This window comes from Aythya marila, assembly GCF_965140915.1.
Source record: "Aythya marila genome assembly, chromosome: 14".
Taxonomy (NCBI): Eukaryota; Metazoa; Chordata; class Aves; order Anseriformes; family Anatidae; genus Aythya; species Aythya marila.
In genome coordinates this window covers 19443206-19470638 of record NC_139055.1, presented here as the reverse complement: position 1 = coordinate 19470638, position 27433 = coordinate 19443206, and the positions used below count along the sequence as shown (strand labels likewise).

The window sequence follows — 27433 nt, the reverse complement described above, 5'->3', positions numbered from 1 at the left end:
ATCACACTTGGTACGGCCCCGTCGCGTCACGGGGCGACGCTGCCCCCCCCCGTCCCCTCCTCCTTCCGGCGCCATGGCGGTGAGCGCGACGGGCGCGGGGCCGGGGCCGGCTCGGGGCAGCGGGGCCGGGGCAGCCCCGCGGCCGTGCGGGCCCTGCCGGGGCCGGGCTGCCCGCGGCGGGGCGGGGTGAGGGGTGGTTACCGGGGGGTTGCCGGGCGGTTGCCGGGGCCGGGCAGGTGCTCGTGAACGCGCTGTGGGGTCCGTGCAGGCAGCGGCAGCCCCTTCAGCCCCTGTTCTCTGCTTCGCAGGAGCGCAAGGGCACGGCCAAGGTTGATTTCCTGAAGAAGATCGAGCGGGAGGTCCAGCGGCGCTGGGAGGCTGAGCGGCTCTTCGAGACCGATGCTCCGGACGCGCGGAGCCACGGCAGGTACGGGCGCTGCGGGCTGCGTGTGCCCGGAGCTCTGTCCCCAGGGAAATCTTCCCTCAGTAGCCGGGCAGGGAAGCAGCGGCTTCCTGTGAGCGGGCAGCGCGCCTCGGCCGCCCGGAGGTTGTCCCTGGGTGAGCGTTCCCCTGTCGGGGGCCGTGAAGCGGTGCCGGGCGCCTGTTGGTGGAGTTCCAGCAGCTCCTCTCGTCCCTTGGCGTGTTCAGCACCATCCGGGACCTGACACACAAGGTTCCTGTTTGAGGTGTTCGCTTCCTGACGCGTAGGAGCCTCTCTCAGTATGGTAGAGGAGTGGCAGGGCCTGGCAGCCCCCAGCCAGGAAGGAGCTCTCCTTTATCTGCAGTGTGCACCCGCTCTGCTCCGCTGAGAACAGAAAATCCTGTAACAAATACCTCGGGTCCCGGCGTAGGTCAACCTGTTCTGCTCTGTGTATAAACGGACAAAGGCCGGGGGTGTGATCATTACGCAGATGAGGTGCTGTGATCTGTTTTATGTATGAACTGTATTGACGCTGTGTGACTTGTTCGTTGCTCACAGAGCTTCGGCTGGGCCTGCTCTTGTTGCGAGCTGCGGCTTCAGCACTGTTGGTCTCGGGACTGCGCAAATTGTGACTGACACGTCTGCCCCTAAATGGGTCAGAGGAGTTGAATCCTAAATCTAGGAGGCATAAGAAAAGTGGTTGTCTGGGTACACTTGTTGTTGGCATTGTAGAGTCTTTTTTTGGTTTAAGAGAAATGCAGTCTGAAATGTAGGGTTGTAATTGATACTGAGTTTCTGACAGAAATGAATGCAGTAGGGCATTTTGCAATACTGAGCAACTGTGAAACTTCAGTGTTCACTGCGACTACATATGCCCACCCTATAAATCAAGAAAAGTTGCTTTGCTGACTTGATTTTGTTATACTCCAGGTAAAACAGTGTGCTTTTACTTCAGTGCTTTGTCAGAAACTTCTGTTTTCAGAAAAGAGCTGATACTACTGCAAGCTACCCTAGAAGAGAGAGAGGCGCTGCCCTGTACGTTTCCGCAGTTGTTGCTCATGTAGTCACAGTGGGACCTGATGCTGTGCAGGAAAAAGCTTTACCTGTGATGCTTTTTGTTAAGCTGAGCTCTTGAAGCTCCGTGGTAGTGTGATAGAACTGCTGTAAGAGATTTGGTGCCATTCGTGCAATATTCAGTCCTAGGAAGTGCTAGCAGAAACGTCCGCATCAATATTACATAGCGCAGTTATTCAGAGAAAACGAGCCAGGAGAGATGACTTATTGTGTGGTTGATTGCTTCCAAAATTCAGGCTTAATGAATTCTTTGATATAATCTCTGCTTATGCTTAAGGGGATTCCCTGGGAAAAAAGAAGCCCCTTCCTTAAAGGGATGGTGTTCCACCACAGCTCTTCTTTGGGTGCTTTAACAGCTGATGATATTTTTGTTTTATTTCAGTTACCTGACCTCAGTTCCAATCACTGCATTTCGTTGCATTTCTGCTTCCTTGCTTAAAGCTTCCTCTGCGAATGTAACTTCCGTGTGTTTCTAGAGGTGCTGTGCCTCAGCCACTTCTTGTTTTTTGCAGTTTCCATTTCATAATGCCCTTGATAGGATTACTTATGTTCTTTCATTTTGTTAAAACAAAATTCCTTTTGTTGGTGTTATCTGCGTGTGAATCTGTACTGAGTTACCTAGGCATTTTCCAATCCTTGTTGGTGTTTGTCACTTCAAATTCATTTGAGCTACTATGAATTTCACTGTGTTTTTCTTATTATTATTATTTTTTTTTTTAATAGAGCATTCTACTTTTAATCTGTGCTGGTTTCAGTTAATGTAACACTTTCCTTTGATAACGGCCATCTGGTCTTGTGGTGGAATATTCCCGAGCTGCTATCTGCCTGTTATAGAAGGTGCTTCTTTTGGTGTTTAATTTCCTCCCGCTTGATTGGTTTCATTATTGCTCTTAGCTTTCTGCAATTGCTTCTTCTAAAATACCAGTAGCACCAGTCTGGTCTCTGCTATGTGTAGCGCTGGTGTGGTCTCTTCGCTCTTTCCCCGAGACAGACGCTGTCTGCTCTAGTGCCTGAGCAGCTGCCAAGTTTTAGTTTTGTGCGAGTTCCCTCATGATATTGCAAGAAAAAGAAGTATTTAATGTTGCTGTGAGCTGATAATATGGGAACATACCTAGATGTTAACTGTATTATTTATGCTTTTCCTGGTGCTCACTTTTGAAGGATGTTTCTATGTTTGTACGTTTCAATTCTTTGATTTTCTTTTCAGCAAAGGAAAGTACTTTGTTACTTTTCCTTACCCCTACATGAATGGACGACTTCACCTGGGACACACGTTTTCTTTATCCAAATGTGAGGTAAAGTTTTCCATCGCTAATACTTTTAAAGGCTACTTTTAAAGGAGCTAATGCTACTTTTGTAGTTACTGCTAATTTTATAGTTAAATGTCAAGCTAATGGAATGCCTTGCTAATTACTTCGTAGATTCAATCATGATGTATTCAAACTTTCCTTTTTTCATATTTCTGGAGGCAATATTGGTGGTTGAAAAGAAAGACTACGTATCACTTTTTTTTTTTTCCAATTTATTCTGGGAAACTAGAATACAGGTGTTTCCTCTGGTTCTTCCTTCACATTTGCAGGTATTTTTAGGAGGTGCTGCTTCCTATTGTTTGTTTAGCTGCTAATTAGTACAAACTTCACAAAGAACTTTATTGTCTTTTTTGTTTGTGAATACTGTGCTCTGTTACCTGTATGTTAACAGGTTTTAGATACTAATGGATAGGATTCCACAAAATTCATTTCTTCTTTGCATTCTTCACTAGTCAAAAACAGTCCCCTGAAAATTAGAAGGCTTTGTACTCAGGCAGCCAGTCAGTGGCAGACCTGGTCACAAAATGTGTTTTTACCTTTTCCTACAATTGGCTTCTTAGATGCTGTTGGCTGCATTTGTTTCTCTTAGTAGCTTCATGTGGAAAAGGAATTACGTTTACGTTTTGGGAAGGGTGTTGATTTAGCCCTCTACCATTCTTATTTCATTTGTTTTGTTTTTCCACTTCTTATAGTTTGCAACTGGGTATCAGCGGCTAAAGGGAAAGAGTTGTTTGTTCCCGTTTGGCCTACACTGCACGGGGATGCCTATCAAGGTAAGAGTTACTGAGGGTTTTTGCTCATGCTTTCCATGTGTAAAGGTGTTTGGAGCATTGACTGCTGTCTGTCTGGAACATTATGGTAATTTATTCAAAAAATTATTAAGACAGTGTGATTTGGAACCTGAATTTGTAGTTAAGATGTGTTTTGTGCTTGAGCTATTCAGTGTGATGTTCTAGAAAATAAAATGCTTCAAAATTAAGTCCAAGTAGTTTTCTTTCATTTGCAAGTAAATCCTCACTGTAAGCATCATCCTGCCCCGGCAGGCTTTCTTTAAGTTGCAAGGTGTCCCAGAAGGTCACGTAACATCCAGTAAAAGTTGAAGTGTTGTAGTAGAACAGTGTTATCAGTAGAAACTGATCCTTGTCAGTTGCTTCAATCATAGCTATGGAAAAGTACTGATAGTCTACCAATAACTCTATTTAGGCTTGTGCAGATAAGCTAAAAAGAGAAATGGAATTATATGGCTGCCCCCCTGAATTTCCTGATGAGGAGGAAGAGGAAGAAGATAACTCTGGTAAAAAAGAAGAAGAGATTATCATCAAAGACAAAGCAAAAGGGAAAAAGGTAAAGTTGATTAAACAAGGACTCAGGATTGGCAGCTGTGCTAACAAAGCTTCAAAGTACTCATTGTAGTTTGGTGTTCCTCCTACACGCACTTCAGAGAAGCCTGTGATAAAAAATATTTTGATTTTTTTTTCAAGATAACTTGGTCCTTTTAAGGTTGACTCGAAAAAAATGCATTTACTGCATGGTTCCAGAGATACCACTTTAATACATGAAAACTTAATGATAAGCTGGTGCACTGTTTGATAGCCTCCTAAGAGAAATCAGATCATCCGGAGTAATATAATATCTGAATCTTTTGCTGCACAGAGCATTCACAAACTATGAAATAACCCTGCTTTCTCAGTGGTAGGGGTTAGATGTGCTATTCTGAGTACTCTATTGTAAATGCCTTCAGGAAAATCATTCAAAATACTGTGATTTATCCGATTTTTTAAGAGATGCATGATTTTGTGAGTATCACAAGGCAAGGAAAGAATCAAGTCCAGGAAAACTGTAGAGGTGTTCTAATCTGTACTATTTATTCCAAAGAGATTGTTGCAGTATAAGTATTAGATTGAGGATTCTGCCTGTTATGCATCAACAGTAGGTAGGATCTTGATTGCTCTTGCAGATAGTTCCAGTTGGGTAGAAACATAAGATAGACAAAGGACAATAGCTGGAAAAAGTAGTATGAGCAAAGTACCAGCAGAAAAGGCTTTTATTACAAGGATTTGGTATAGGACCGCTCCACCTTTTCATGGTAAAAATACACATTTGTTTGACCAGCACATCAATTAACTGGTCATTTCTTGCCAGTGTCTCCTGGCACACGTTTTCTGCAGATGTATCCTGATATCGAAGCATGTATCAGTTGAAAAGAAGGGAAGGGTACAAAATTGTGTATACTTGAACTTGAGATAGGAAACGAAATACTGTAGATCAAACTGTAGTTGTCTTCACTGCTTGCGAAAGGCAACTAGAATATTCACATTAACTTCTATATCTGGAAATAGAAACCACAATGTAAGTGGAGGGGAAAATGCACTAGAGCATATGAAGGTATTGTCAATGTGAGAACATGCATTTTTTTTTTTGTTTTTCTAATCACAATTCTCCTGTTAGAGTAAGGCTGCTGCCAAGACTGGGTCTTCCAAATACCAGTGGGGAATTATGAAGTCTTTGGGTCTATCTGATGAAGAAGTAATTGGTTTTTCTGAAGCTGAGCATTGGCTGGATTATTTCCCTCCCCTTGCTGTCCAGGATCTGAAAAGCATGGGATTGAAGGTAACTGTATGAAATCTAAAATTCAATTATGCAAGCAGCCATACTTGACTTGTTACTACATTTGTGGATATGCTTTTGTCTTTAACACATCAGCTCTGAAAGACCAAACACATGCACGTTGCTCCCTTAGTATGATATGTACTTGCAATATGTTTTTGGAGAAAAGTGTCTTTTTTAGTTTTAAAGTTATGGTTTTACTGTAATTCAAATTTCCTTCAATTTCTTTATTTACTTACTAAAAACTCTTACACATTTCCAGGTGGATTGGAGGCGTTCTTTCATTACCACAGATGTTAACCCTTATTATGATTCCTTTGTACGTTGGCAATTCCTTACCCTAAGAGAAAGAAATAAGATTAAGTTTGGGAAACGGTAAGTCTGCCATGAGTTTGTGAGTTTGGATGAACTCAGCTTTATAAAACATGGAGCCCTGTGAAATGTTTCTAGAACTTGCCTATGACTCAAATTAAACTAAAATCCTTTTATTTCAAATGCCCTATAAACATTGTAACGTAGTGTCTTTATTGTGCTAGCCGCCTTTGTGAAATAGCGTCCCTGTGTTTTAGTTTGACAACAGATGCCGACTCAAAATAAGGTCAATACTGAAAGCTCTGGCAAAAACTTACTGACAGCAGTGGAAACAGAGGCAAAATTTGAAAATAACCATTTAGGGAATTTCCTTTTAGGAAAATCCCTAAAAATTAGGAAATATTTAGGGAATCTCCCTTTTGATACGAAGCTTTTTTTCCTTCTCTTCATCTATAGATTATAGTACTTACTACTAAGTGAACATACACCTTTTTTTTAGGTACACAATTTATTCTCCAAAAGATGGACAGCCTTGCATGGATCATGACAGGCAAACAGGAGAGGTAATATTTTTAGTTGACATTTTTATGCGTTGCTTATGGTTCTTAAATACTGAATGGAAAAAATGTATCTTGGTCAAATGTATTTTGTACATACTGTACTATCTGTTCTCAGTTGTCAGTACCTGTGAAAATTGAATGAACTCCACTTTTGAGAATACTTATCCTGAACTGTGGATAGTATTTTCCACTGTAGCTATTTCCTGTGATTATCTGGCAATTTGTGCCACCAACATCACTACAGCATATCATTATCTATTTGTTGAAACAAAACAAAAAGCTTTTGTTATGTTGCTGAAATAGCTGCTGTCATGAATAAATTTTCAGACGGAGGAATAAAATAGAACCTCTCTTTTCAGACTGCATTTTATTAAGCAGCCATTTCTATCAATAGAAATATGATTTTATTTGAAGAAACAACTGGTGCTTTCAACAGCGTTTGTGTTAGGTGACTACAGAATAGAATTTATTTTCTTTATTGCTTGAGTCAACTTCATATATTGATTGGTGCATTGTTTATGTGAACTGTAGGGTGTCGGACCTCAAGAATATACTCTAATAAAAATGAAGGTGTTAGAACCTTACCCAGCAAAATTAAGGTAGGTCTTGAATTCATAATGGCAAATAACTTCCATCTTATGGCCAGAAGTAACCATTAAATTAGTCTGTTCTACCTAATGCAGAATTTAATTTTGTAGTGTTATTTCTGTCATGCAATGACTTGGTCTCTGTTTTGAGCTGCCATATTCACTAATCTGTGTGGAACACAAATTGGGAGTTCAAAAACAAAGTTAAATTAAAAGCCCCACAAAGAAGCTAATGAGCCACTTTCATCCCTTAGGAAGTGTTACTTACAGTTCATATTAGCTTAAGAGCATGTTTTATATTACCCTGAATGTTTTTATTTTGGTGACTTATAAAATACTTTTTCCCCCCCCCAGTGGCCTAAGAGGAAAAAATATCTTCTTGGTGGCTGCTACGCTCAGACCAGAGACCATGTTTGGACAGACTAACTGCTGGGTTCGCCCAGATATGAAGTACATCGGCTTTGAAACTGCGAATGGGGATATTTTTATCTGTACACAAAGAGCTGCCAGGAACATGTCCTACCAGGGCTTTACAAAAGACAATGGAGTCGTACCTGTTGTCAAGGAACTGATGGGAGAAGTAAGCATCTTGCAGCTTGTGGGCCAGGTTTATCTACTCCTGTGAAGCTTGTACTTAGAAAGGTGGTTGTAGAATTCTGCTTATAAAGAAAATAGAGGAACTACAAAAGAAAATCTGAGTGTCAAGTAACTTGAAAACAAAAATTAAAAATGCAAAAGAGCTTCTTTGGCAGCTACTACTACATTTGGGAGATTAACCAGATGCACTGTCTCATTGACAAATGCATTACTGTTGCCTTTAGCAGTACTGATAAATGAATGATTTAAGTAGCGTTTTTGTGTGTGCTGCAAAGAGTGATGACTTCCCTGTGCTAGGAGTAGAAAAAGAAGAAAAGTAACAGCTGTAAGGTATTATGTGAAAAAGACCAGTGCTGAAGCTTCCATCTTTGTGAATACAGCTTTCTTAGTTTTGTAGTTGAATGTTAATTTTTGGTATTTATGGAGAACAGAAATTAAAGGGTAGTAAAAGCGTGGTTAGAGGCATTTGTTCATCCTAATCCAGAGTACCTTCATGCTGTTTACCTCATTTGATCTTTGTTGACTAAAATCTTTCCATCCTTCTTGATCCTGCTTTGCATTAAGTAGAAAGCACACTTTTTTTTCTTCATTAGTAGAGATGATATGAATCTAAGCAAATTAGAGAGGGAGAAGACAACTGCAGCACCTGGACTACCTCTTGTCAGTGCATGAGTCTTGACTATATGCTTTTACTGCCTTTAGTTTAATCTAGCTTTCAAAAGTGGTTAGCTAATTCTTATAAAACATAGTATAGAATAGATTCAGTTGGAAGGGACCTACAAAGGTCATTGAGTCCAACTGTCAGACTACTTTGGGGCTTACCCAAAGTTAAAGCATATCATTAAAAGCACTATCCAAATACCTCTTGGCTGATGCCTCGTGCCTGTCCATGTCCACCTCTCTAGGAAGCCTGTTGCAGTGGCTGCCTACCCTCTCAATAGTGTCTTGATGCTGATGTGATCAAAACGTTTGGACACAAACTGTTTTCCTGCTTCTTATCTTTTTTCCAGCTCTAGACTTTCTATTTCAGTAATTTTGCTTTGCTCTATATTATTTTGTGTATATTATCTGCTAGTTGATTTTTTGACTAGTAAATAGTCCGTGTATTATCTCAAATGGTACACGGATGCTTTTCTTTGTACTTCTCCTTGTCTAACAATACATGTAGTTAATTTGTTTATAATATGTGAGGAATGCCAGCAAGTTTAACATACTATCAGTAAGCAGAGCTTACTCAGCTAGACTGAAAAAGTGCTCTTTATAGTAATTATATTCTTTTGCCCCATGTAGGAGATTCTTGGTGCTGCACTTTCTGCACCTCTCACCACCTACAAAGTTATATATACCCTTCCCATGCTCACAATCAAGGAAGATAAAGGTAACGTTGCAACAGCTTCGTGCCTAAGCCTGTTTGCACACCGTACATCATGTTGTCAGTATGTTGACTAATTTTTTAAATCTGTTTTATCTTTTTCTTTGTCAAGGAACTGGAGTGGTAACAAGTGTCCCTTCTGATTCTCCAGATGATCTTGCAGCCCTGAGAGATTTGAAAAAAAAACAGGTCAGTCTCATACCTGAATCACTTTTCTTTCTATTTCCTTTCCAGAGTGTGGAGCAACAGAAGTGGATATCCAGTGGGTAAAATGAAACTCCCTTTGGTGGTTGTTCTGCCATCTCTAACTTCAAATCGAAGTAGTTAAACAATAAAAATAAAACCAGCTGAGGTCAGCAAAGTTTTTATTCTCGGTCTTCAAGGAGGGTTTTTGATGAGAATGTCACTTCTGTATCTTAACATACAGAGAAAAGTGGCAGTGAAATGGAAATGAATTCCTGTTGTGAAAATAACTTCCAGAGATGAGCACTCTGTATGAATTCCAAATTTCAAATGCATTTCAGGTTCTTAGAGTAGCTGTTGCTATCACAGCTTCAGAAGGACATCACTGTCTAAACAGTTGTCCACTGGCTGTTGAAGTTCCATTCTACACAGCTCTAGTGTGGCTTTTTCCATCTTAGAAATGTATACATTCTGATAGAAAATCACGTGAAAATGAGACCAGAATTAATGTCAGGTGCGAGAAATGGTGAGCATGAAGAGAAGTATTTTTGTCTGTTTGATAATAAAATATTGTGTCCATGAAAGACAGTAAAAACCTTCAAAGATAGAAAAGTTTACTTCTATTCATGTTGTGTTTTTTCTGATTTTCAAAGGCTTTCAGAATGAAGTATGGCATTAAAGATGAAATGGTCCTGCCGTTTGAACCGGTGAGTACACCCAGCTGTGTGCATCTGCAGAGCACATGGCTTTGTATTCACTGATGAGAAATGTGCCAGAACTGCCTGCCTCTCTCAGAATTTCTATCTGATTTCTCCCGAACTTCTACTTTTCAGATGAAAGAGATTGAAAATTCAATGTTTTCATGTTTTGTTACAGTAGTAATATTTGGTCTGTTAGGGTTTATAGTCAAGATTTATTATTCTGTGCTATACCAGAGTTAAATAAAAGTACCAATTCTTGTGGAAATTACTGTTTTGGAGAAAGTGCATCATTATATTGATAACCTATTGGTTGGTTAAAACTTAAAATAACTATCTTGTCTTCAAGGCTGCATCTGTTCTGTGCAAAGGGCTGAAGTCCCTTCCTATTAACACAGACTCATGGCTGAATCAGTTTGCATTGGAAAACAGGTGATGGGTAAAGCTCCCCCAGCATTCCGTATTACCCTTGCTTCCACAGGCTAGCTTCAGTGCTGGTACAACTTGGTACTGGCATGATGTGAGGAGATAAAAGTGGGTTATTGTTGGTGGGAGAGCAGATCAGAAGTCCCAGCAGGGACTACCAAGAGTTCTTGAGCTGATCAGTGGAAGTGCACCGATACGCCCGTGTAATTTGATTACTAATAGATGCTGCAAATTTACACACACAGTAGCGCAATGTGGTAGAAGTTGGCCCTTGTCTTAGCAGCTGCTTCTGTTGTTATTAGGGCCGTTTAATACTGCTTTTTGCCAAGATATCATTCAGCACAAACACTGTGCAAGTAATAACCACCTCTTGTTTCCCTTCTTGATCTCTGGTTCAAACTCATGTTAGCCTAAGGCCTGCAAATCAAGCAAAATATTGTCTCTCGTTCAGTGCATCACTTCTTGTGAAGTATGTCAAATCTAGAAGACGAATCCTTGTGTAGATATTACATTGAGATAACTTGAAGTCAATATGTGACACTGTTTTGTTAATTCTCAGGTGCCCATCATCGAAATGCCAGGATATGGCAACCTTTGTGCTTCATCAGTCTGTGATGAGCTCAAAATTCAGAGCCAGAACGACAGAGAGAAACTTGCTGAGGCCAAGCAGAGAGTATACCTGAAAGCATTTTATGAAGGAGTAAGTAATAAAAGATTTGGCTTTGTTTGACTGGGAGAAAAAAAATCATGGGGCAAGGTAAATAAATAATAATAATAATAATAATAATAATAAAAAAAAAAAAAAACAGCAGGAAAGAGGGAATTTTTTTTTTCAAGAGTCCATTTTACATTAAGAATTTTTCAGCAGTTGCATTCTACAGTTGGAGGAGTTGTGTAGAAATGAAGAAAGAACAGAGAAATGTATGAATACAAACCGAGGCTCATAATTTGGTTTCTTAGCAAGTGGTCACGTTAAAGAACTGATCAATTTGGTTAAAGTATTGATTTGGAAACTGATAGGGAAAGATGGCAATACATTTTTTTTTTTTTTTTTTATCTACTTGTGTAGTGGGTTACTGTGATGTAATCCTCAGCTGTTTTTTTGTAAACTGGAAAGAATTTGCTGTTCCTACTAGCTATGTGGGGTTGGCTATACGCATGTATACAGCTTTGGTTTAGGTAAAGAAGATTGTCTATTAAATAAAACAAACCAACAAACAACCTGGAAGCTTGATTCCTATTTGTGCCCATCAAAAATCCAGTAATCACTATTTCTTAGATCCAAAGACCTACTGCACCTATTTCTTCTTAATTTAAAAACAATCAACTCTCTTGACTCCTCTTTTACAGGTAATGTTGGTGGATGGATACAAAGGACAAAAAGTTCAAGATGTCAAGAAACTTATTCAGAAGATGATGGTGGATAATGTATGTCATAGAATGCACGCAACTTCTCCTAAATCATCCATTTTGTCTTTTTTCACAGTAACAGTCTCTGAAGAAACCTCTCTTTTGTTCTGCAGTCCTCTCAGTGGTGCTTATGGGTAGCTACAGAGTATATTGTACTGCTCAAATCGCTTGTGTTCTTCTGTTAAGTGGGATGAATAGCTTAAGTAGAGATATCTTATTCCCTGCTTCATCCCATCACCTTGTCTAGGAAATATTTTGGTCTGATTTTCATCTTTGATATAGCTGTGAAGATACTGAAAGTATAGGATCTGAACTTAAAGGCTCTTTCAAGTAGAAGTAAAGGGTAGTCATTACATGCAGACACCCCATGTCTGGGTGGGGATCGTCAAGCAGAGGAGAAAGAGTAAATGAACAATGATTGTCATTTCTCTGGTAAGATTTTTCCTAGTGAGGACTGGAAGTGAGAGAGTAATCTGTTACTTTGTCACTATTAGCTTGTCATTGCGGAATTGTATGTTCAGCTTATAACATAACACTTTATCCTGTTTCATCCTGTATCAGAATGTATGGTCTGAAGGAAGAATTAAAGCTCACCATTCCATTTTTATTTGCCTTCCCAACCTCTTTTTTTTTTTTTTTTTTAATGGTAGCTGTGATTTGTTATATTTTTTAGATTCTGTTGTGAATAACTTTTTCCCAAGAATCTTTTCAACTGCTAGGGGCATAACTAATGAGTAAGTTTTCTTTGCTTCTGTCCTCCTTTTCGTAATGAATGGAGACGTTCTTCACAGAATTACATGAACTGACACATCTAGGAGGTACATAGTCAAATGTTATCCTTATTTTGCTGAAGCAAATACTGAGGTAGACAGCCAGTGCAGTTATGAAGACCATGCAATAAATGTTGTAAAACAAATTAGAATAAAGATGGTGGTTTTTAGATGTGAGGATTTTCAAGGCTCTGATAAATTAGCTTTATTGCCCTTTATCTTGGCTGTATTGCCCTTTTAGGTGCATAATGATCTCTTCCCATAGGATGAAGCCATGATTTTTATGGAACCTGAGAAACAAGTTATATCAAGGTCTGCTGATGAATGTGTTGTGGCCCTTTGTGACCAGTGGTAAGCAAAGTAAATCTGTAGTTAAAGCATTACTGTCAAGTTATTTCCAACTTGCTGATTGCTTTGTTATGATAAACTTTTCATGGCTGTAGGTATTTAGATTATGGTGAAGTGGGCTGGAAGAAACAGACGTCAGAGTGCTTGAAACATCTAGAGACGTAAGTTATCAAAGCAGATGTAAAGAGGAGTGATCATGTGGTGGTGGTGGTGGTCTAAGAATACTGAGAGGAGTGATTAGTAATAGCTTATTGCTTACAGGTTTTGTGAAGAGACTAGAAGAAATTTTGAAGCTACTTTAGGATGGCTACAAGAGCATGCATGCTCAAGGACGTATGGGTTAGGTAAGCAATAAACTTATTTGCTCACTCATTGCTTCATGAGCATGGTACTCATTACTTCATTTGGAAGGCTGAAGCATACCTCGGATCCAAAATGGGACAGTTAAATCTGTTCTATGCTTATCCAATTTAAATCTTGACACCATATCCCAGAGAAGGCACCCGTTAACTCGTAAACTTGTGGGGCTATGGATAATCTCTCTGGCATCTTGTTTTTTGACTGGGCAGTTGATTTGGAAGGGATCTTAGCAGAAGGGACTAATTCCATTTCTTGGGTGTTCTCCTCAAATGATGACTAGCCTTTGGCATGTGTAGCCTGCAAGGTGTGTAAGCAGGTGCAGCTTGACGTGGGACAGCTGTTATAACTGCATTATAACCTGCAACAAATAATCATGAATTAACATTTGTTTATTGGTTAGTTAAGATGCTGGCTACAAAAATGGCAAGTATTTTCTATTGAATGAAACTTTCGAATGCACGGGTTTCTTTTAAAGGATTTTTAAATGTGTAAGCATGAGTACTTGCAGAAGGAGAGAGATTCCACTAAAAGTCATGAACTGCTTATGTATGCTTGAATGTCTTGCTTGTTAGACCTGCAAGTAGGGATGATGCTGGCTGTGTCTGGTACCAGGCTTCCATCTTTTCCAGGTACCCGTTTGCCTTGGGATGAGCAGTGGCTGATAGAGTCTCTCTCTGACTCAACTATCTACATGGCCTATTACACAGTTGCTCATCTGTTACAAGGAGGGAACCTGAGCGGCCAGGGAGAATCTCCTCTAGGCATTAGGTAAGGAGAGTGAATCACTGAATTTGCTTGTTTAATTTTGTGTCCTCTTCTGAATTGTTCTTGACAAAGACTTGTCAAGCAGGCTGATTTGCTTTTGTGTTTAAAAAGCATTACTGTCAAAACTTAACTTACTTGTTAGATAAGTTGTAGCAATGCTATAGAGAAATACAAAGGAAAAAGGGAAGTAGTACTGTGGCTGGAGAGTGGGAAGGAATGTCCTTGAGAGCAGAACCTCTCCTGTGTTCAAACCTCTCTAATTACAGAGAGGTTACCTACATCCTAGTAGTGTCCGGGAACAAACTTTGGAGTGACCATCCTTAGCACTGAATTATAGATTTGATGTATGTAATTAAGTACTTAAAATTGCTTTGTGCTATTACATGAGTAGATAACATCTTTCTTTTTAGTATTAGCAAATACTTTTTTTTTTTTTTTTTTTTTTTTGACTAAGACTAACTCTGTAACTCTGGGTACAGTAAATAAGGGATTCATGGCACATGTCATTCATCATTCAGATACACCAATCTTTAGCACCAAACATAGAAACGAAGTCACAGCACCCAATAGTAAGTTAAAGCATAGAGCAGTAACCATCTGCTAAAGCAGAAAACTGGTGCATATATGGCTATTCTGAACTGCTGGTATTGTCTGTCATTTGAACTGTGTTTAATATGTGCAAAAGTAGTTTGAATTCAGAATGTTTTTTTTTCCTCTTTGTGTAATACAGGGCCAAAGCACCTTAGTAGATGTTAAAAGATGGTAAATGTGGATTTGACATGATGTAATTTGAAATGTTTTCAGGTAGTATATGGTAGACTCCAGTGAAATTCTAAGAAGCTAGGAATAAAAAACTATGTAAAACAATTTCTTTTAACTTGTGGATTCTACTTCCAGTAATTGTTGGAATGTGTCTTATTTGGTAGTAATTTTGAATGAATTTGGTATCCCAGCTCTGTGTTGGTAATGAGGGGTGGGGGGCGCACAGGAAGCGGGACACATTTTTCCATGTAAGAGGGTGATCTTGAATTGTACAGAAATTTTCTTGTATTCCTGCTATTCTACTTTCATAGAGACCAGAAGGAATGACAATATGACCTAGTGCAAGCAATGCAGAGAAACTTACATACTAATAGGTTTTCATTACAGAATTAAGGTCACAAGGGGTGCCTAGAGGGGAGGGCATTTGTAAAATAAATGGGTTTTCAGGACGTTCAAGATTATACTTTAATTATTAATTGCTTTTTCTTTAAGGAAGTCCTTATGGTTATTAGGAAATATCAAAGGGCATTTTAAGCAGGGCATGGCATGAGCTGGTACATCTGAGCTCTGATTTTGTATTTGATGTTTGACTCCTTCAATTTTGAACAAAATACCTATATTTTTTCTGTTCGTGTTTGCTTTTCAAATGTGGAGTATGTTGTGAGAATGAATCAACAGATTTAAGAAGTTTTGTTCAAAATGCTGTGGCTTGTAAGAGGAGTTTTTAATCTCAGATTGAGATGTCAGTAATTCTGTGCAGGGCACATCAAATGAGCAAAGAAGTTTGGGATTACATCTTCTTCAAGGCAGCTCCATTTCCTAAAACAGATATTCCAAAAGAAAAGTTGGACAAGCTGAAGGAGGAGTTTGAATTTTGGTATCCTGTGGATCTCAGAGTCTCTGGCAAAGATCTCGTTCCAAATCATCTCTCATACTACCTCTATAATCATGTGGCTATGTGGTCAGATCAAAGGTAAGTTTGGAACCAATGTAAAACAAAGGTGTGCAGGAGATAAAGCTGGAGTGTTTTTAGTTTTGATGGCTTTGCTAATTTTTTTGATTACCTAACATTCAGGATTAGCTTAAAAACTTATTCTTTATATTGCAGTGTTTTTACTACTGTCTATACTAGAAGTTATTGAAATTGAAGGCTTTTTACCCTTGTTTTTCCTTTTTTTTTTTTCCCTAGAATTCTTTAAAGATTTTAAGATACAAGTTTTTTTTTTTTTTTTTTTTACATACAGATTCTAAAATACTGGCTACAACAAAACTGAAATTTAACTGCATAATACGACTCTCAGTCAGCTTGTTGAAACCCTGTTCTAAACGCTGGAATGCTTTCATGGAGCAATCAATTTGGCAGTTTAAATCATAGCTCTAGATCAAGCCGAAGGATTTGCCTGTTCTAACTAAGCAGTACCTTTTCTTGTTACCTCTTTAGAGGGTACATGTTAAAAACATGTTAAACCAGCATTGCTGTATCTTTAAAGCTTTTTCTGTCTTTGAGAACTGGAGAATATACAGTAGCAACATCTAGAACTATATTCATATGCAGCTGTTGAAGGAAGCTCTGGTGTTTGCCACTATTTTTCGTTTGTTTTGGCTATCTGTGGAGGCACGAAAAGCTCACAGTTAAACAGCCACATTAGAAAGAAAACATATAAAAGTAAAGAATCTTTGCTGTAGCCTTCATTCACCTTTCTAAAAGTCAAATGTATTCTGTATTCTATGGATTTTCTGGTGTTGAATCATATTCTTGTACTGAGATTTAAGTGAATTTATTATCATTGCTTTCTTAATTACTTCTCATGGACTGTTGAAACTGTGTGTGTGTGTGTGCATATAACAATGTGTAAATAACGATGTAGTTCCTAAGCATGAATATACTGTTTGTACTGCCTTGAACCACTAGTTAAAAGATGCCTAAAATTGTACGTAGGAAAAGGTGTTTTCTCATATGCAGTAACAATGATCATGGAGAAGGAATCTGCTTCCTCCACTGGTCGAGATATGTGGGTTTGCCCTACAGAAGACCGTGTAGCTCTATCCAGTGCTGTTGAGCAATGCTAATCACAGTCTTTTAAACTAAATATAGCTGAAGGGAGGGAGGTGAGGTAAGTGAAGTGTAATTGTCGGTGCAATGCTCCCTGCTTTGCATGTCAGCAATGGTAAGCCCTAGCCCTTATATTATATTTCTTTTCATCTTCAAAGACACTCCTTGATTTTTTTTTTAAAGCCACCTCTCCAGATACTTTTTGAAGATTCCATTTAAATTATTCATCCCAAACAGGAACATAAAATGTTTATTTTATCTTTTAAAAGGAATATTTTTACTAAATTATATGCCTTGCATCTTGTCTTCAAACAGAGAAAAATGGCCAGTAGCTGTGAGAGCAAATGGACATCTCCTTCTCAATTCTGAAAAGGTATAGTAAGGTTCTATGTATGTAGCTGTCAAAATAGGCACTTGCCAGCCAGATTGAAAAAAAATCTATCTAGGAACTTAAGAGGAAGAAATTGTGAAAACTTCAGTTCCTTCTTTGGTGCTCTTGAGTTTTTCATTCACTGGAGGCAAAGACATGCCTTTCCTCCCATACTGTCTTAACTCTTTTTCCTGTTGGCTCTTGTATTGCTTCATCAGTTTAGGGAAGATTTCAGTGGATTTTTATTAAGTTTTAGGATAATTCAGAATGTAGAATGCTTTTTTTTTTTTTGACTGCATTTTTGCTTTGTTAAGGCTTGGAGTAGGTATAAGAAGAAGAAAAAGTTTGTGTGACTAACTTTGTAATTCCAACAAGTTCTGAAATTGAACTTTATTGAATTTAAAAGTGCCTGAACCTTGGAATTTGACCTTGGAGACTGTCTAATTGAAACAAAAACAAAACAAAAATAATAAAAAAAAGCAAACAAGCAAAAAAACAACAACAAAAACACAAACAAGACTCTACCTCAAAAATTGATGTGGGATAAGTTGAAAATGCCAATTACAGAGTATTATTTTGATTTCAGAAATTTAATTCAGGTAACTTTTGGGATTGAATTTTGGTATCATTTGTCCTGTTTTTCAAAGTCTCATGAATTCTAGTTTGGAACCCAAATGAGACAGAAAGCTACTATTTCCATGCAGTTGTGGTGTATGCAGACCTTAGTAGTAACAATTTGTTCAGTCTCAAGAAAGATCAGGAACTGGATCAATACCTGCAAAATTTCGTCCGTCTTTGCTATGAAACGTAGTTCAGTTTTACCAAACTGCTTTTGCTGTGATTCATGAGAAAAATTCTCAGACAATCAACACTTTCTCAGACAATAATTCTTGTTGTCTGTCTTGCTTATCCAACAGCAAAATGAATTTAGAGAAAAACAAGGTTTTTCTATTTCTTTCAGATGTCTAAATCTACAGGCAACTTTCTTACACTAGCTCAAACTGTTGACAAGTTTTCTGCAGACGGTAAGTATGTTTTGACCTGTTACTGTTTTTCAATTTTAGTCATTTTGGCATCATTAATGTTTTGCTCCGGAAGGAGCAGTGGATATATTGGAGTATTTAGCTGCAATAAGTCTACCACTTACCAGCTGGTTTTGTTTGAAAAGACAACACTTGTTTAAATCCAATACTTCCAATGCTGAGGCTTTCTAGAAGGTGCCTGGGTGAAAACCCGTTCTCGCTGGAGTTCAAAACATCAGACAAATGCTGTTGTGTGTGCATAAATGAATGCCATGCTCTTTCTTGCATCCTCATGTTTTTTGAACAGTGACTGTACTACGCTCTTGTTGTCTGTCTGATCTTCTTCCTTTTTATAAGAAGGGCAGTGTATGCATCATGGGTAAAGGGCATCTTTTGAGATATCTCTAGTAATAGAGCTTGAGTCCCTTGCCTCCTACATCCCTATCTACCAGCTAATTGCATGCCTGCCATGTTAACTAATGTGGTTTCCTTCAGGCATGCGTTTAGCCTTGGCTGATGCTGGAGACACTGTTGAAGATGCCAACTTTGTGGAAGCCATGGCTGATGCTGGTATTCTTCGTCTCTACACGTGGGTGGAGTGGGTAAAGGAGATGATTGCAAACAGAGACAGTCTAAGAAGCGGTCCTGCTAACACCTTCAATGACAGAGTCTTTGCCAGGTACTGTACAAAGGCTAATGTAGTTTAGTCTTTTTTTTAATCTTGCTAGGATCATTTTTGTAGGTTTTTTTTTCTTTCTACAAGTTAACTAATTCCATAAAGCAAAACACATTTTTGACTCACTTCCAGAATAGTGATTGTGTCACACTACTGACATTGATTGTGTTGCTTTACAGTGTTGCTGTTAAGTGAAGTGGACAATATTGATGATCTCACTTTCCTCCCTAGTGAAATGAATGCAGGCATAATGAAGACGGATCAAAATTATGAGAAGATGATGTTTAAGGAAGCACTAAAAACTGGCTTCTTTGAGTTTCAGGTAGGTGATCTCTCTTCAGGTGTAGAAAACTAATACTTGCCATTTATTACTTTTGTGTGGATTTCTTTTGATCCTAATGTCTTTGATCCTTAATTGTACTGCTGAATTGGAATCCAAATTATATCAGGAAAAAAAGACCACTTCAGTAGTCTTAAATTATAAAGGTCTTTTTGTGGCATTTTGCAAAAGTCCAGAGGTGGGCACCTGTGATGCTGCAAATAGTATGAGCAAAAAGCTGTTTAAAAAAAGATGCTATTGAGAAGGGTGTTTCCTTTTTGCTCCTTTGGAATAAGGAACTCTGCATAAGAAATACAGGTGATAATCAACAGAATTGTTTGGAAGTAGAATGCTTTTTTGATATGCTCTATAAACTATGTCTCCAGAGTGTCTGCTGAACCATGCCACTTCACATAATTACAGAGACTCCTCTATGTGGTTCCTTTGTGTTGCAGGAGTGTGATTAAGTAGGCTGTATTGTATGCATAAGGATAGATCATATTCATTACCTTTTTCTTACTACTTTTTAGTATTAGTAGTAATATAACTTACTATTTAGCAAGTTATTGAAAGTGTTAGTACCTGATACACAGTTGTGGATATTTTTGTATGTTATGTCTGCTCAAAAAAACACTTCTTCTTTTGAAGTACCATGCTATTGTACAATGGTCAACTGACAGCTTTACACTCGCATGCTTAAGAATGTAATTCTTTTAATAATACATTATTGAGTTCTAAACTTGTTACATTCTAAAGGAACGTTAGAGCAAAGAATTGTTTTTAAGTGTTTCTCCATGTCAATTAATGTGTTCACAATGGTTGTTTTAACACATATAACATTATTTTAACATTAACAGTGGTTAAACTGGCTTTATTTCAGGCAGCAAAAGATAAATACCGTGAGCTGGCAATAGAAGGAATGCACAGAGAGCTGGTATTTCAGTTTATTGAAGTTCAGACTCTGATCTTGGCTCCCATTTGTCCCCACTTATGTGAACACATCTGGTCACTGCTGGGAAAGGTACTAGTAGTATATGTTTCAGTATTGTTATTTCATTCAGAGCTAAGCTTTTGCTGATTTTCAGTAAGGCCAGTATCAGACTTGAGGATGTCATTCAAATGCAGCTAAAAGAAACATCTGTCCTATATCAGTGTATGAATTGCCTTAATGGGTCATCACCCATATCACAGCAAGCATATTGAATTAATCTGTATATTCATGGTTACTGTAATGATATATGTAACTTTCATACAAGTCACTTTGACTATCTTCTCACTGAGAGGTGATCTAAAATTAATCCAAGTAATGAAACATTTCTACATTTATGCATGAAACTTAGCTTTTGAACTTGTGTTGGCAGGTCAAGTGGAGAAATAAGTACTTGTAAGTGAAGTTACGTGGCTATATGGCAGGTGTGCTTGTATATGTAGTCTTTAACATACTTGTAAACTAGTGCTTGTTGGCTGTACGCTTGTTCCTTTATAACTGAGTTATGGGTGGGTGCTCATTGAGATTCAAATTGTGTAAGCCAGTTTCCACTCAAGCTATAATGGTTTGAAAAACCACCAGACACTAATGTATTTTTATCTCACTGCAAGTAATTTCTTCCTTTCTTCAAAGCCTGATTCCATCATGAAAGCCTCCTGGCCAATAGCAGGTCCTGTGGATGAGATACTAATTCGCTCTTCTCAGTACCTCATGGAAGCAGCTCATGAGCTCAGACTTCGTCTCAAGAGCTTCATGGCACCTGTGAAAGGAAAGGTGAAGTGTACTAAGTCAGCCTTAAGTCTTCATACTCAGTAATTTTGGATTGCCTCAGAACTCCCTCCTGATGTTACTTTTTTTTTCCTATTGTTCCCTTAGAAAAGTACTAAAGAATCTCCCCAGAAGCCTTCTCACTGTACCATCTATGTGGCAAAGAACTACCCGCCTTGGCAGCACACCACCTTATCAGTTCTGCGCAAGCACTATCAGGTGACCGCTTTTGTTTCTTTGGGCTGCTTACCTGCTTTTTTGTACTCTTATTTTCTATCTCTAAAGAAACTTATAAGCTGTAACTTGCTACCTAATTACTTAAATATGAGGCAGTTTTGATTTCCTTTATGCTTTTATATCTGTCTAGTAGTTTTCAATGCTTAATGAAGATGTTTGGAGGAACACCACTGATTGAACAGTATGACCTTGTTCCTTTTGACAATTTGAGTGAAAACTGGCACATGTTTTATTATTTTTCATTTTTAAAGTGATAAACTTTTAAAATATTCTCTTCCCCAGGAGTATTTCTGAGGCAATGTTGTTGACTAAGAGATTAATGTTACTATGCAAGTGGGTTTAGAAGCATTTTGTGATCTCTAAGTAGGTGTATACCATTCAGTGATGTTGCAAGAAACATGTTGAAATGCAATATATCTGTCATAAGCAGAAGAAATTAGCTTCTGTGAAAGCAGAAGAGTCTGCTTCTGATGTGCAAACTGGTGAGAATGGCTTTTGGCATGCTGATGCACCATCATCTTTTTCAGCTTAAACAATCAGTGTTGTAGCTGATAGATGAGAGTTATGACTCTCAACGTGCAATATTGAGTTAAAGCAATGTTCTTTAAGTAAAACTTGTCTTCAGAGTATTAAGTTTCAGGAATTGTATAGCCTTTCTTGTATCAGTATTGAATTCTGCTGTTCAGTCTGATGCACTGACTTGGAGTGTTGGCAAATATCTGAACTGTGAAAGCAAAATATAAACAATTTGGGAAAACCACTGCATGAAAATCTGCTTGAGGCAAGACTTAAATGTGGATTTAAAATGCATCTTAGATAATTCAGGTACCTTAATATATAGTCAAAGGTAAAAGAAGAAAACACAGAATAATACTGAGTTGCTTGAATGGCAGTAGGTAAGTGGTTTTGGTCAAGATTTTACAGTCTTACTTATAACATTTTTTAAAAGGATGAGAAAATGATTGTGTGGAAATCAATGATAATAGTGTTTGCTGGTATTTTGGGAAAACATGAAGGATATATGATATTAAAGGGCAAGTATTTATTTTTTTAAATGATGCCTGTTCTTTTAAATTTATATTCATTAATATCCAGGACAGTGGAGGTCAACTGCCAGATAATAAAGTAATTGCCAGTGAGCTTAGCAACTTGCCAGAGCTGAAGAAGTATATGAAGAAGGTTATGCCTTTTGTTGCCATGATTAAGGTAAGTGATAGAGGGACACTTCTTGTATAGAACAAAATTAGTGATGTCCTGGGCTGCAGCGGGCAAAGTGTTGCCAGCAGGTTGTGGGACATGATCCTTACCTTCTGCTCAGCACTGATGAGGACGAACCTCTAATACTGTGTCCAGTTTTAAAATCTCTTGCCTCATTCTCTTGCCTTCTAAGGTCATTCTAAATTATTCTGTTTTCTGATAGCTCAGACTTTTAGAGGAATAGAAAGTACAAAGCAGCTATGAAGCTGTCTGTATAAGTGAAGTTTTTAAAACGAGGTAGTATTTATTAGATCAGCTAGTACAGTTTAAACAGATCAGACAAACTTTCAGATGAGTAAGTTTAGGTCTGAAACACGCCTGGTTTTTGATAGTGTTCATCTGGCAATAGTTAATGATTCTGTTGCATGCAGGGAATGGGTTGGCGTGCTGAGGCTTACCCAATAATTGATCCTTGCCCTTTCTAAGATGATTGGTAAGTGATTACATATAAATACATAGAGACTTCTGAACTCAAATTCCTTCGACCAGTATATTGTTCTGTGAAACTGATTATTCAGCAGTTCCAATGTACAAGAAGCATTTTTGCTTTTGCTTCCTATTTCTTCAAAAGAAGGCTTAAATCCCAAAGCTGTTTCTGTGTTTACAAAGGGGAGAAACTCATTGTTAATTTAGGGAATCTCGTACATTAAACTGACGAGGAAACTACTGCCAGGATAAGTCTGGAGCAGAGCTTCTAAAGAGACATCTGGCTCAGCATATGAAAGTGAGAAAGGGACAGGTTAGATTCCAAAGACAAAGTTCAGTTTTTTTAAGGTATTTTTTATATTGCCATTAATACTTCAGATCTTGTGATTTGGTTTTCTGTACTAATGAAGTTACCTTTATGTTAACATATACAGTGATTGTTATTTCCCTGCAGAGAACTTGTTTTACAACTGTTGTGAACATGTCCAGTTGTTGTATGCTCATTCTTTGTTTTAAACTAGGTCATAAGACTAAATTTCCTGCTGTGAAACAGCACTGAAATGCTGACTTACTTGGAGAATTCTCAACCTGCACATTAAATAGAGATTATAAGTAACTTAATATAAAACACCTTTTGAATTCTGTATTAAAGATGCGTTATAATTGCTCTTACTCCTCCCATCAGTGTCACTAACACCCTAAGGAAGAAACCCTATTACGAGAGAATTGTTGCTCCTGTGCTAGCATATTGTGCCAGCAGAGAGCTCTTATATTTAAAAGCCTGTTCTTTTCATGACTGATGTGTGTTGCTTGCCACTTTGAAGCATTATTTTACTTGCCATATTCAGAGGGTTTTAATCATTTTTTTTTTCCTCTGACAGGAAAATCTGGAGAAGAAAGGTTCACGTGTTCTTGATCTGGAACTGGAATTTGATGAACAGGCAGTGCTCATGGAGAATATTGTCTATTTGACAAATTCCCTAGAGGTTAGTATATATTGGCATCTTTGTTGCTTGATTCTTACTGGGATAGCTGGAGGATTGTCTCTTCGAAAGTGTCACTGGACAGGCCATTTTTCTCAGACCTAACCAATATCTTAAATTTTTCAACTGAAGAAATGAGAAGGAGATGTTCATAGGCATCACTAGTAAGAATGATCACAGCCTCGTATCTTCAGACTCTTACAGTGGCACATGTTAACTGCAGCAGATTACTTCACCCTCTTCAAGGAGTGGATTCTAGGCAGGGTTTTTAAAACTGTTATATTGTGAAAGGCCAGTCTAGAAGCATTTATGCCAGTTTTGTATGATAACCAAAATATTTGAATGAGAGAACAGCTCAGGCAGGTTTATAAGAAATAGCTTGTTTCAAGAATTAGAAGTTGCAAAAAAATAAACTACAAAACTTCATTTTTTTCACCTGTGCAATATAATAAATGTGGGTTCATTGGATTGCTCCTATATCAGAGCAAAGTCAAAAATGAGCAATAACTTTTGTTGTAAAACGTGTAAATTTGAAAAAACAAAAACAAACAAACAAAACAAAACAAAAAAAAAACAAACCACTAACTGGTAGAAGAAGCAGTTGTCCTGCTAAAAGGTGGAACTTCCATGCAGGAGAATATACAGAAGCATAAGAATTAGACTCCCAAATCATACAAAGTTTAACAGGAGTTGTCATGTTCTGTACCAGGGCATAATAACTCCGTATTTCCAGATAAGCTGGGAACTGGCTGTCTGTCTATCAAGTTTGCTACAGAAGACACTGTGGTTACTATGGGGCTGTCAGGTTTAATGCAAGTTTAATGTGAGTGTGCTGTCACTGCAAATGAGCCATGCTGTTTGTTGACCTACATTAGAAAGAGTTATCTATATAGAACGTGATTTGGGAAGTCATCCCTCTCAGCTCTGCTGAGCTCAAATCTGGAGAATGTGTCATTGTTTTGCCCGTCTCATCCTCCCCCATTCTCTACCCCTATTGTTAAAGGGATGAGAAATTGCAGCTTGTTGAATAGAGGACCACCAAGAATGTTGGGGGGGGACCTGGAGTGCATGGAGGTCTGATAATTCCTGTTGCTCCCTCCAAAATGATTGAACTCCTATTTACACGCACACATATCCTTTCTTACAGCTGGATCACATTGAAGTGAAGTTTGCTTCTGAAGCAGAAGATAAAATAAAAGAAGAATGCTGTCCTGGAAAACCGTTTTCTGTATTCCGAACTGAGGTAAAATCAGAAATTTAGATACTGGAAATCTGAAAACTTAAGTTAAAACAATCTCACAAGCATGCCATTTAAAAGTTATTTAGATATACAGAGGAATTTTTGCCCTTAACCCAACACCTCATCAAGACAGGAAACACTTCCTGAAGTGGTTGTAGCTGTATATAGGGGGCAGGGGAAATAGTAAATGTGGCTGTAATTGCACCTTAGCCTCAAGGCTCTTTAGGTCAAATCTTTAAATTGTGCTGACTGGGACTGTTAAAAACGAGTGACTTGAGCATCAGCATATTATATTTGTTTCTTTGAGCCACACGCCTCGATTACCACTCTTCAGATAATTAGATGGTATTCTAGTTAAAACACAGGTCAGAAATAGAGAATTGAGTAGTCTTGATTCTACTGGTCTTGTGTGAGTGTGACTGAATCTCACTTTACCATGGTTATTTAGAAATTCTGGCAGTTATGCCTTTTTTTTTTTAAAGGTGCTTTAAACTTCCATATGAAACTTAGCTTGCTGAATCCTAAGGTGTTTTTTAATATTTTCAATGATTCTCTGTTAGTTTAAAATTGGCTAATAAAACCGCATTCAGTTGCATAAAAATAAAGCTTTTTGAAATTATTCCTACAGCACAGTGCAATGTAGTCCTGAAAGATTTAGTGAGTAATGTGTAAAATTAGTGAAACTCTATGGCAGTAGTATCATATATGAATATTTCTAGCTGTAATACTTTTCAACAGTAAAAATTTCATTGATTTCCCTAAATATGTCCTAAAAAATTATGCATACTGTGGCTTATATTTTAAAGATTCCTGTGAGTGCTTGCATTCTGCCAGTGGCAGTCAGTGTTTCTAAATGAAGGTTATCCATCCAGATTATTTGTTGATAGATTGTTTATTTGTTTTATTTGCATGTTTCCCTGAGGCTTTAATCACAAACACAATTTTTGCTTTTACTGTTATTACCGACTCTCTTATAGCCTGGTGTGTCTGTATTTTTGGTGAACCCTCAACCATCAAATGGCCATTTCTCTACAAAAATTGACATCAGGCAAGGAGATAATAGAGAGACAGTGATCAGGCGCTTAATGAAGATGGACAGAGGAATCAAAGGTAAGTTACTAACACAGAAGCACAGCTATCACATGCTGATCAGATTCACGTTTCAAGGAGCCAAGTGGGAAACAAACATGAAGTTTCTGGCCAGTGTAATGAAAGAAAATAGCTTTCTTAAAGGAATAGCAGCTGTGTTTGTGTTGAAGAATACAGAAATTAAGATTCAAACAAATCTGAATCACTGTAGAGCTGGGCATTAAAGGAAAGATGGACTTGATCCAACAGCTTGTGACAGCAGAGACATCTTTTCTTTCCTTATTTTTCAACAGCTTGTGTTTATATAAACGTTTATCTGTCTAACAAAGACAACTGCCCATTGATGGTGCACACAGAGGGAGGAATATACGATAATGTGCAGCAATATGCACTTGGGGAAATGTGCTGTGTGTGTAGTAGATGTGTATGCATATCTACTACCCTACTGCTGAGTGAACATTTTGAAATGATGGAAAAAAAGTGACTCTTCATAGCTTTCCATCTTTTCCAGAAGGTGTCACTGTTCTGTTGGTGCACAAGGGACAGGAGGTGGTACTGGAGGAAGGCTTGACTAAAAGATCTGAGGCTTCACAGTGATTTTCCTGGTCTGCTTAGCAATCTCTTATCTTGGTGTGAATTCTAAAATGGAATTGTATTTACAAAAATCCTCACCTTCCTCTTTCTCACAATTCCTGAATTCTTTCCTCAGAAAATGAAGACAGTAACTGCACAGTTACTCATCGCTGTCACAGAAACAAATAAGGGAAATATAATCCTTAGAACATGGTGTTGGGACCTGGGGATAAAACAGACAAATACTGTTTCTGCTAGTAATGTGCTCTGTAACCACTGAATGACATCTTTGGAGTGGGTTTAAAACTTAATGTGCATAGTATCCTTGAGAGAATATATTTCCTTGGGGACGATATTTTATGAGTACTAAGTCTTAAGTGTTGTTTTGGTTAACTTATTTGATACTATAGCTTGTGGGTAGATCCTGTAACCCAATTAATGAGTCTTTTTCTTGCAGATCTCTCTAAAGTGAAACTGATGAGGTTTGATGATCCCGTACTTGGACCCCGTCGTGTTCCAGTCCTTGGCAAAGAAGAAGTGGAGAAAACACCTATTCTAGAGCAAGCCATCTTCCATATTAACCTGGATGAGAAACGTGTTCACATCACTGAGAATGGCCTCACAAAGGACATCGGTGACACAATTGTTTATTTAGTTCATTAAACTGGCATGCACATGGCTCGATTCCTGACAGTGAGAAGGTTCATAGAGTGACTTTGAAAGCATTTGTAACGAACAAAGATGCTTATTTGTTCTTAAAGAAAAAAAAAAAAAACACACACCCCAAACAACCTAATTAGGCATGCAAGTTTGTCCCTACTCTTTTAAATGTGGATATAATAAAATTTAATAAAATTATTTTCCTCTGGC

General features: G+C 38.1%; 1 protein-coding gene across 1 annotated transcript; it reads left to right on the top strand.

The window, feature by feature from the left end:
- Positions 1 to 60: 60 nt before the first annotated feature.
- On the top strand, positions 61 to 27433 carry LARS1 (leucyl-tRNA synthetase 1). Its single transcript, XM_082771434.1, has 32 exons — positions 61 to 79; positions 309 to 427; positions 2703 to 2790; positions 3498 to 3578; positions 4009 to 4149; positions 5254 to 5415; positions 5675 to 5787; positions 6224 to 6287; positions 6816 to 6883; positions 7226 to 7451; positions 8759 to 8846; positions 8953 to 9029; positions 9677 to 9730; positions 10707 to 10847; positions 11498 to 11575; positions 12593 to 12678; positions 12771 to 12836; positions 12937 to 13019; positions 13665 to 13803; positions 15323 to 15535; positions 16931 to 16988; positions 17947 to 18010; positions 18503 to 18686; positions 18915 to 19005; positions 19883 to 20023; positions 20624 to 20764; positions 20867 to 20977; positions 22091 to 22201; positions 23560 to 23664; positions 24809 to 24904; positions 25879 to 26011; positions 27021 to 27433. The coding sequence occupies exons 1-32, from the start codon at positions 74 to 76 to the stop codon at positions 27224 to 27226; spliced, it is 3534 nt and encodes a 1177-aa protein (XP_082627560.1). The 5' UTR covers positions 61 to 73; the 3' UTR covers positions 27227 to 27433.

Bases quoted from the DNA above. Each gene is read 5' to 3' on its own strand.
- LARS1 (XM_082771434.1), top strand. The intron at 3,579-4,008 runs GTAAGAGTTACT...AACTCTATTTAG, and splicing joins GCACGGGGATGCCTATCAAG to GCTTGTGCAGATAAGCTAAA. The intron at 5,416-5,674 runs GTAACTGTATGA...ACACATTTCCAG, and splicing joins TGAAAAGCATGGGATTGAAG to GTGGATTGGAGGCGTTCTTT.